General features: G+C 38.5%; 1 protein-coding gene across 2 annotated transcripts in view; it reads right to left on the reverse strand.

Annotated features, from left to right (window-relative positions):
• The window catches only part of LOC106878624 (protein IWS1 homolog), an 863,399-nt gene that overhangs the window by 658,902 nt on the left and 193,413 nt on the right, over window positions 1-11,084 (reverse strand). For both annotated transcript variants that reach the window (XM_052971184.1, XM_052971183.1), the window contains exon 6: window positions 10,305-10,449. In XM_052971184.1, the coding sequence (XP_052827144.1) occupies window positions 10,305-10,449 (145 nt within the window). The remainder of the gene's footprint in view (window positions 1-10,304; window positions 10,450-11,084) is intronic.

Genomic DNA, 11,084 nt, shown 5'->3' on the forward strand with positions numbered 1-11,084 from the left:
GTATCTGTCATTACAGTATCGAAATGTGATTGTTTCAGTTAGTAGAATAGTTTCATTTTTAAAGTGAAAGTATTTGACATGAGTGTTTTTGTTTCACTTTTGACACGTAATACTTAAATAGTGGAGGAGATATGATGTTGCTGTGGGCTCGAACTATGTAAGAAGTTAAAAATTTTTTTTGACTAAAACACAACTGGAACCCTAAGTAAGACATGTGTAAAATTTGAATGAAATTGGTTGTGTAGTTCTCAAGTTTTGGGGGAACACACACACACACACACACACACACACACAGACAGACAGACAGACAGACAGACAGACAGACACACATTCTCATTTTTATATATATAGATTGCATTTAGTACACTCAAATTGCATTTGTGCAACTATATATGAGAACAATCAAAAACTAAAAGTGAAGGTCATTTTAAGGACTTACAAGGTTTAATACTTACAGCGAAGCTACAGTGGAAAGTATGTTGAAGTAGTTTAAGAAAATACATTCTCAAACTGTGACAAAAAATACTCTCTCAATATTAAAAATTAGGTTGCCAAAAGCACAAACAAGAGTAAACTTGAAAGTTTTAATCAATGGAGCAGAGTATGATGCATTGCAAGTAAAATGTGAACAGAAAATAATGGACTAAGTAAAAATAGGTTCAGGAACCAACAAGAGAATATAGAATGTAGTTCAGGAGTGGGTGAAGGACTGGGTAATTTCATAAAAATGTGAGAGGAGAGTGACAAATGGTTAGAGATTGGGCCAGAATTGGATGTAGTGAGTGGTGAAAAAGGGTGAAGGTGTGGTTGATGTTAAATATACGTTTAGAGGGAGAGATGAGAGAGACAGAAGTGACTTAGGAAGGAGGTGACTAGCAGCAGAACAGGAGATGTGGGAAACAACAGTATCATATACCTGCAGATAGATCAGAAAGTAGAGCAATGATGTGCAGGGTTTGCATGGAGTGGTGGGTGGAAGGGTGATGAAATATGGCAGAGATGGGAGTCAGAGGTACATGGTGGTGCTTATAGTGAATGGGATGACAAAGATAGGGGAAGCATTGTTAGCAGTTATGAGAGGGTGTTGAGAAAAATAGCAGATGGGAGAGGTGGTAAAGATGAGGTATAGTGAACCTAAAGTGTAATTCAGAGGAAAGAGAGAGATTACTGAAAGCACAGAAAGGGGATGATCATGGAAAGTAGTATGAACAGGGATGACATTGTGAGGTAACTGGTAGTATCAAAGATGGGTGGATAAAGTATGTACTGATTCTGCTCTCAAATGATTGCAGCAGTTGAGTAGTACCATAGTTAGAAGAGTGATAGAGGGGTGGCTGTTAGGAAGATGTGGGGAAATGCTTGAGAGGGAAAAGTGGGTGTAGGCCCAGCATATACAAGAACGAGCATCATACTTTTAGGACCTCACTCTCGCTATGACAGGTCTTCTTAAGCACAGCAAATTGATAATCATCTGGGTCTTCAGATATCTCCTCTGTGAGACTCAACATCTTGCGATCAGGCTTCACTACTTCATTTTCCTGGTTTGCTCTTTTCCACAAGTTCCATCCACTGTAAACAATTGGCTTATACAGCTGTCTCATCCATATACATCACGTGGCCAAACTACAGCAGTCTTTTCTCTACATCTGTATTCTTTATATGCCTTTTTTTTTTTCTGTCTACACACTTTCACTTTGCTATACATACACAATGATTCTGCACATCCAATGAACCATACTAGCTTCATTCCTCTTTGTCCTCCACATTCAGAGACCACTTATTACTATCATGTAGCATGATTGTTCATTCACTTGCATCATACAATCTACCTTTGACTCTGAGAGAGAGAGAGAGAGAGAGAGAGAGAGAGAGAGAGAGAGAGAGAGAGAGAGAGAGAGAGAGAGAGAGAGAGAGACCTTTGTTGCCAACAGAGGTAATAGCTCTGAACTTTCTCTACCTTATTCTTATTCTGGCAATTAAACTTTCAGAATATCCTCTGCTACTGCTAATTAGGTCACCTTAGGTAACAGAAACAATTTACTACCTCTAAGGAGCTTCCTGAGCATTTGAAATTATATGCACACGCACATGTGCATACAGCACACACTTACATACAGATAATAGAAATGTCAAAAAATCTACTAATATTGGTTTCAAATTTTGGCACAAGGCCAGCAGTTTTAGGGGAAGAGTAAGTCAATTACATCGACTTCAATGCTCAACTGGAACCTATTTTATTGATCCCAAAAGAATGAAAAGTGAAATCCACCTTGGCAGAAGACTGAACTCAGAATGAAAAGATGGATGAAATGCTGCTAAGCATTTTGCCCGGCATACTAACAACTCTACCAGCTCATTGCCTTTAAATATCTACTAATATTAATATTTGGGTTTCAAAAAAGCACAGCCAAAAATTTTCATCTTATCTTATTACACCAGTTGTTATTTTTTTTCTTCTAGATCAATAACAACTTAAAACTTATATAATAATTTATTTATGTAACCTATACTTGCATAGAAAAATAAACTTAAAATGAAAGAGAGACATCTAAACTCATGAAAGAACAAAAATTAAAAACTATGATTACTGGCCAGAAATAACTCTCAATCAGAATTAGAGGAAATAAGTGTACAAAAATGTCCATAGCCATCTTTAAAATTCTAACGTATCTTAATAGAAATTTTGATATCCACCATATGATAATGTTACTGCATATCAGATGTTGATTTGATCCTAATAGGTAAACATTAACACCATTTCTATATTCACACTGAACTGTATATTGTCACTAGGCACAGGCAGGCATAGCTGTGTAGTTCAGAAGTCTGCTTCCCAATTGTGTGGTTTCAGGTTAAGTCCCACTGTGCAATACATTGAGCAGGTGTTTTCCATTATAGCTTCAGACTGATCAACACCTTGTGAGTGGATTTAGTAAACAGAAACTGAAAGAAGCTTTTTGTTTGTGTATGTGTGTGTGCATGTTTATGTGTTTGTTTATATTTATGCTTTTCTGAAAACGGCTGAGCTACAAGTGGTGGATGTCAAAATGAATAATTTTACTTTTAGGTATACCAGTTGAAACACCTGAAAATAAAGAATTATTTCCCAGTCTGAAACATGCTGGAATGAATGAGCTGTAATGAATGAGCTTTTTTTATCCTCTTTAGCAGCATTTAAAGTGGGGATTGAATAAAGTATGTGATCACATACATATAAAGACATAAGAAAATATATAAAAATATTGCAACCAATTGTCCATTTGGAAATTTGTGGAAAATATAACACAAAAAGAGTTTAAAAAATGGTATATATGAAAATTCATTGGAATTTCAGCATCAACTGCAAACATATAATACTGAATATGAAAGTAAATATTGCTGTACTGAACCAGACAGAAAGTTTATGCAAAATTAACATAACATGGAACATGAAAATACTAGAATTGCAAGTAAGAAATAAGGAAAAGTTAAATAAAGATGATATTTATACCAACCAATTAATTGCAAATGCAATGTTTATTGTAAACTATCAAGTGCTTCATATCTCTCTCTCTCTCCTTCCTCTGAGGTCACCAGTATAGTTTCTGTAGAGCCAGGTTTCCCCAAAATTAAAACCTGCTTGCCACTTACCAGTGGTTTGTTGCTCCCAAAACTATCAGTGAAAGCTCTGTTATGCTTGATAAAAGCAAAACTTTAAACATACCATGAAAGACGATTTCCAAACTAAGTTTCCAGATCAGCATATACTGAAAGGTCTCTCTTGACCTACATTCTATCAACTCTGGTGTGTGTGTGTATATTGATATAAAATAGTTGAAAATGCACTGAGAACAGTTTAAAATTTTTTATGATATTTAAAGATTTAACCAGTTTCACAGTTTACACTGATTTTCAAAAGTTGAGATAGAAAGACGTGGGTTATGTTGCAACTGTCTTGCTTCTGTATTTCTTTATTGCCTATAAAGGGCATACACAGAAAGGACAGAACAGGGGCAGAGATGAAACAAGGTCAGTCTTACAGAGGGCTGAGGTTACAATCATTATGAAATCAAAAAAATCAGAATGAAAAATCAAAATTTACAATGAAAATGAGAAATGTAAATAAAAATATAAATATAAATATAATGTTCATGGGTTTTTGTTTAACCCGTGTTTTTTTTTCCTTTGTTTACTTCATTTTGTTTTTCCATTTTTCCCCTTCTTTTTCATCTTGACTGGCTACACTAGCATGGCCTCATTCATTCTCAGCTTCCTTACCACAGTTGTCCATCTTTTTTCGTACACACTCTGAGGCAGGTACCTTTTCTCCAGACGGATCTTTCTTAACAGGTGGAAGTTAAAATAACTTACCGACCCGTGTCTCAATCCCTTTCACACATGTCATCCATACTGTATCTTTCAGTATGGCTACTACGCAGAAAAAAGATGCCTTCCTTTCCTTGTTAAAGGAGGGAAGCAGTACAATCTTAACCATGGACTTAGTCAAGAGCCATACTCTTTCCGCATCTGACATCAGTTGTTTGACATAGGTCATCAACTCCCTCAGCTCCTCACAGTGTACGAAGGCATGCACAACAGTTTCATTAACACGCCCGCACCTCGGGCATGTGGGGGAGGTGTCAAAACCATGTCTCAACAACCTCTCTGGAACCAGTAAGGCCAATCGATAGCACAACCAAGCCAAGGATTTCAGGAAGTTATCCAGGTACCTCAGCCCGAATGTCCTCCTGAACAGGCTGGTTAGTTGTTCCTCATCAAAGCCTAAAGTCTCCCCCAGGACGTCATTGGACTCATACTCTACCAACCCTCTATAAAAATCCATGGTGGTAACCTCGCTGCCGGTACTGCTTGCTTGGGAGAATAGAGTGAGTGCTTGCCTGCACTCTTTCTGCCATTCCCCCATCCTAGGTCTCCGCCTGATCCATGTACCTACATCCCGCAGGGACATCAGTTGTGGAAAAAGTTGCTTGACATGTGGTGACCACACCTGCTCACCATCCAGGTAGTGCCAGAGATGTCTCAGCCTCAGCGCATACTTGCGCATCATCAGCCACGGCATCCCTAGTCAACCCTTTAATGGTTTCTGGGAGCAGATGGAGCACCTCACAAGTGGTGTTTTCCCTGTCCACAAAAAGTGGAAAGGGATCTGTTCCAACTTGGTCAGCCACAAACTGGAGCAACGCATGACGGTTAGGCAGTAGGTTATCACAGATGCTATAAACACCTGTGCAACCTTGGCCCTCTCTAGCAAGGATAATGTCTTCCCAGACTAGGTCTGGGTTATGGCCATCACCTTACTTGTTACATTGCTCCAGTTTTTCTCCACCTGGGGATCTGGTCCAAACCAGATCCCGAGCAATTTAACCGGGCCCTCCGTCCAGCATATGATGACACTGTTGGAAGGCATTGACTTGCCATGCCAGGTGCTGAGTTGCAAGCCAATGGATTTCTCCTGGTTAATTTTTGCCCCTGCCACCACTCTGTATCTTTTGATGGTGTCTTCTACATGAGGTACCTGCCCTTCATCAGACATGGTGATGGTGAAATCATCTACATATGCTGTCGCACTTCTACCGTAACACAGATTATGTGGGTCTCCTCTTATAGTCCCCAATCTTTGCAGCAGTGACTCAAGAGCCAATACATACAGGAGTGGGGACAGACGACAGATTCGATGTTGCAATCCAAAGCTTCGATCCAGCCTCGGAAAGTTGGGCTCAGTCCAACCACCAGAAGAACTGCCGCCAGATACCAATGGTCGACCCTATCAAATGCCTTAAACTGGTCTAAATTCACCAGTGCCCCACCTTTGCCAGGAACTTTACCAACCCTCTCTATGGTGTAGCGAATGAGGTGAAGGTTGTCATGTATCATACTTCCTGGGATGGCACATGTCTGTGCCTCTCCCACCAGGTCGCCTACAACAATCCTCACTCTTTTGGCTAGCACCTTGGCCAGAATCTTTAACTCTGTGTTTAGTAGAGTTATGGGCTGAAAGTTATTAATGTTATCCCCCTTGCTCAGGTCCTTCCTGATCAGTGTCACCACTCCTCAGCTCACAGATTTGAGAATTCTCCCATTCTGCTGCCAATTTGTGTACACACTGGTCAGTATGTTCCCAAACAAGTCTGGCATACTTTTATAAAATTCATAAGGCAGACCATCCAATCCTGGTAACTTGTCCTTGGGGCACACGGAAAGCACCTCTATAACCTCCTTAGCTGTAATCAGCTCTTCACAGCACTCACCATCACGTGCCGAGAGATGTGGGCCACCAGCCAGGAAATCCGCATTGTCCAGTGTCCCGCTCTTCCTGAACAATGCAGCAAAGTGTTCATGAAAGGCCTTGCACATCTTCTCCTGTCCATGTTCATTTACTACAGACCTTATCGTAGCATCTACACCACGCTGGGTTTCTATTGAGTGAGCCCACCTGCCAACGTTGATACCTTCGCGACCTAGTGCACGTACTTTAGCCCAGACTCTGTATCCTTTGTGTTTGGCATTGAGGTGTCGGTCCAAAGTCGATCTTGCCACCAAAACGGTGCAGAGCCCATTCTCAGCGCCTCTTCTAACACCTTAACTAAATCCCTTTCTACTCTAGTCTGCTCTAGACTAAACTGCTTGCTAAACTAGTCGACTCAAGTAGAATGGCTCTTTTGAGGGCACTCCACCACCGGTTATTTAACACAGTGCCGGTTAGTGCCCTCATTACTAACATAAATCTGGCTACGGTAAGTTTCGCAATCCAATAGGGAGTTGTTCAACTTCCCATAGCCAGATTCCTGTTTATGGACATTATCTATATGCAACCCACATGTCAATAATTTATGATCCATGTAGGGTATGTAGGTAAACTGTGGACAGCTAAAACTAGACTTAACTCTAGTATTAACAATAATCCTGTCTAGGTAAGACCTGATTGAGCCGTCGTTATTAGTCCAAGTCCACACTAGAATGCTTGGGTTATCGAGTCTGTATCAATCTGCCAGCATAAATCGCTTCAACATATCAATGAGGCATGAGTTGCATCTCCTATCGTTCGAGCCTATGCTATCCAGGTGTGCATCCAAAATAGTGTTAAAATCACTAACAAAACTAATGTCCTTGACATCACCAGAAAGTTTTCCAGGCGTTGATAGAACTCATTCCGTTTGCCTAGCGTGCTAGGTGCGTTAATGCCAACCAACCTGAAAGCCTTACCTCTGTATGTCAGATCCAGAACAACCAACTCACCTTCTGGGTCCACGAAGATCATACGTGTCTGCAGTGCCAAGCTTTTCCAGAGCAAAACCACAACACCTCCCTTCCCCACTATCCAACTAGGAGACTTGATTTTCTCATAGCCATTCAGGAGAGTTGAGAAGGCCTGCAGCTTGTCCAACTTGGTCTCTGTAGCAACCATAACATCAATTCTCTGTGATCTGAGGTCGTTGAAGAAACAAGCCTGCTTCCTCTTCAAGCCCAGGTCATGTACATTTAAACAACCAATGCGTAGTGTAGCCATGTCAAAAACAAAAAAGAAAGAAATCTGAGCCTACCTGCTCTTTTCATCTTTCAAGGGGGATTGTTCTCAGTACCACTGAGACCTGTTCTTCCTCTTCCTTCTTCTCATCCAGACTCAGTTCCACCGGTGGGTCAAACACCCTCGGGAGCTCCTTGAGCTCCACAATTTCTTTCGGTTATCTTTCCTTTAAATCGCTATACAGCTTTTGGGAAATTCTCCCTATTGTCACCAAACTTCTTTGGTTGCTATTCACAAATAATGCAGTTTGTTGATGGGGGTCTAATGACCCCTTCCAAATACTTATTACTGTTTTTATACACCACTATTGTAGTATCCACTTTTTTCGGGATATCTATTTTTTCAAGTTTCAGTTCTTACCTTTTTTCTTTTGGTTCTTGTTTTTTTCACAACTTTGGCTATTGGAGCCATCTCCTGGGTCTTTGTAGGCATCTGAAAGTCCATGTCTTCCTCAGCCAGTGTCATGGCTGGTTCTGTTTCTTTTGAATTTTCTTTGCTGGTGGAGGTGGTTACCCTCTGGGTAACAGCCTCCTTGGCTGGGGGTGCCACCTCTTCACTTTTCTCTTCCTCTTCTTTAGCCTTTTTTGTAGAGGGGCACTTTGACCTTAGGTGACCTTTTTGCCACACTTGTAGCATCTAGGTCTTTTCCCCTCTACATGAACCATCAGTACTGTTTCCTCTCCGATGTGTATGATCTCTGGTAAACTTTCCAGGTCTGTTGTCGTGGCCTATGCAAGGATCTCCAGAGTCTGACCCCACCAGTTTTGTGGGGTGTCTCTGGAGATCTGGATTATATTAATTTTATCCTCTCTTTCAAACAAGAGAGTGGCCACGATCTACGCAACCTCAACCTCTGGTGAGATGTTCTTTAATTTAATTCAGGACGTTCTTCATCCCAGATACAACAGTAAAAGCATTATGTTATCGTTCTGCACGGTCCAAGTCGAAAACTCTCTAGCTTTCTCCGCAGACTTGAACCTTGCTTCTATTGTAGCAAATTTTGTGCCTTGGGCCAGGTATTTTATTTGGTTTATTACTGGCCCGAGACACTTTTCAACAGTGCACTCTTCCAAGTGTTTGAGCTTCTTCTTTTCTACATTGTATGACTTGTAGATAATAGTTTTCTCTCTCATCTTGTTTATCAATTCATTTGGTGGATATGTTCTTTTGTAAGAATTATATCAGATCTGCCAAGAGCAGTGGCAAAATTCATTTTGTTGGTTTCTTCATTTGAAGAAATTTCAATACTTTTTACACAAAAATATTCAAAAAGACACACAAAGAATATAATAATTGTTCCAAACTGGAAAACAGTTCAAATAATATTTAACAACTGTTCCCAAGTGGTACACACTTCGAAATTTGCCGCAAGGCAATAAACAATTTAAATATCCTTCCCCCTTAGGGGAAGATAACAATTCACACAATTTTTCACAAATAAATATTTTTAAACAACGTTTCTCTTACAGGAAACCACAAACACAAATAACAAATCCTGCAAGCAGGCAACAATTCCAAATCAACTAACCTTTCAGTGAAACACGTCAAACACAAACAGAATGATTGAATAACCAGCCTAGCTGTCTTGCTTCTGACTAGTGTTTGAAGCTTGTCCTATTTTTATAGGGAGTACATGGCTGAAATTAGCATATGTTTTGGATATGACTTGATTGGTAGAGGATAGTCACATGATTAGTTTTAGAAATTTTTATAAGCACCCCGCTATGTCCTTGTATTAACAGCAAGTGACAATGTTTGGTGTTGTAAGTTGAGGCTGACACGTTTGAGTGACAACACTAAACAATCAATGCTCTGTAGATAATGAACACGTGATTAAGTTTAGAACCTTTTGTACATTTCCCACTGCGTCCATGCGACAGTAGATTTTGTGTCAAAATTTAATACTGACATGGTTGAGTGAAAATGTTTAGTTACAATCAAGGCACTCTAAATTTCATCTGTTATGTGGGAGGGTGGACTCAACCGTGTCGGCCTAAATTTTTGGAGCAAAATATACTGTTATGTGACACTAATGTATGAACATAGCAGGAAAGGTACAAAAGATTCTAAACTTAATCACATATTCATTTTCTACAACACTTGAAAGAAAACATTCAGAGCATTGATTGTTTGGTACTGTCACAAGACATGTTCACTCAACTATGTCAGCCTTGACTTATGATGCCAAACATTGTCACTTGATATTAACACATGGATGTAGTGGGGAACCTACAAAAATTTCCTAGACCAGTCATGTGATTATTCTCTACCAATCAAGTCATATCCAAAACATAATACTAATTTTAGCCATGTACTCTATAAAAATAGAACAAGCTTTAATTACTAGTCAGAAGCAAGACATCTGTGACATAATCCATGTTTACTATCTCAACTTTTGAAAATCAGTCTAAACTGTGAAACCAGTTACATCTTTAAATATAATAAAATTTTTTTAACTATTCTCAGTGCATTTTCAACTTCTATTTTTTTCTATATTTCTACCCATGTGGAAAAAAATAACTTTGTTTTTTCTCTCTCTCTCTCTCTTTCTCTCTCCCTCTTTCTATGTGTGTATACATATATATATATATATATATATATATATATATATATATATATATATATATATACATATATATATATAGACAATCTACAAAAAATCCAAATTATTTTCAAACATTTCATAAAATGACAGTTTTTTTTATATCAATACAATAAAAAGAAATTTATGGTTATATTTTCTCAGTAATGAGGTAAAATGCATAGGGTATTTACTGACCTCATTGCGTATCCACTGGAAGCTTTTGGCTTTGTTATCCATGACTAAAAGTGGTTTTGACAAATGTTGATTCCCATTAAACAAAAATGTGATGTCACCACGCTCCCAATTCATACCATTAAAATCTACTAAAGTAGTATCCAATCTGAAAATGAACAAAAATAATTATCAAATATATTTTTTAACTTTGACACAGTCTCAAATTTGGGAGAAGGGTACAATGAACTTATGTTGATCCTAGTGCTTCACTAATATTCATTTTAGCAGTTCAGTGGGGAAAATATCAAGGTCATTTACGACAAGACAGAAATAAGAGAATAAAGTATTTTGTCTAATAATTTCTAATCACCCTGTCAATAATTTAATAATCACAAAGAATAAATCTTATCTTATGAGACAACTGATGAAAGCATTCAGGTAAATATTATTTCCAACAAATGTTTACAAAATACACTGCTAAAAAGGCAATAACATAAACTAAACAAGAACAAAAGAAAATTGAAAATGACAGTAGTTTCAGCTACATATATGTGTGCAATAACTAAAATTCATAATAATTTAGCTCAACATACAAAATAAACAGAACAGCCTACACCACTGAATACTGTCAAGTTATGTAATGCTTTCTATATACCTCAATTATTTTTCATAGCAAATATAATATAACTTGAATCTATAGATTGGAGAAGCAACTGAAATACTTTTTATATTCTTTAACAAAAATTGAGAAAAATTTCCTAGTTTATATGATCCCTCTTCAGTTGTGCCCACTCATTGAAG

This window comes from Octopus bimaculoides, chromosome 10 (assembly GCF_001194135.2).
Source record: "Octopus bimaculoides isolate UCB-OBI-ISO-001 chromosome 10, ASM119413v2, whole genome shotgun sequence".
In the NCBI taxonomy this organism is placed as follows: Eukaryota; Metazoa; Mollusca; class Cephalopoda; order Octopoda; family Octopodidae; genus Octopus; species Octopus bimaculoides.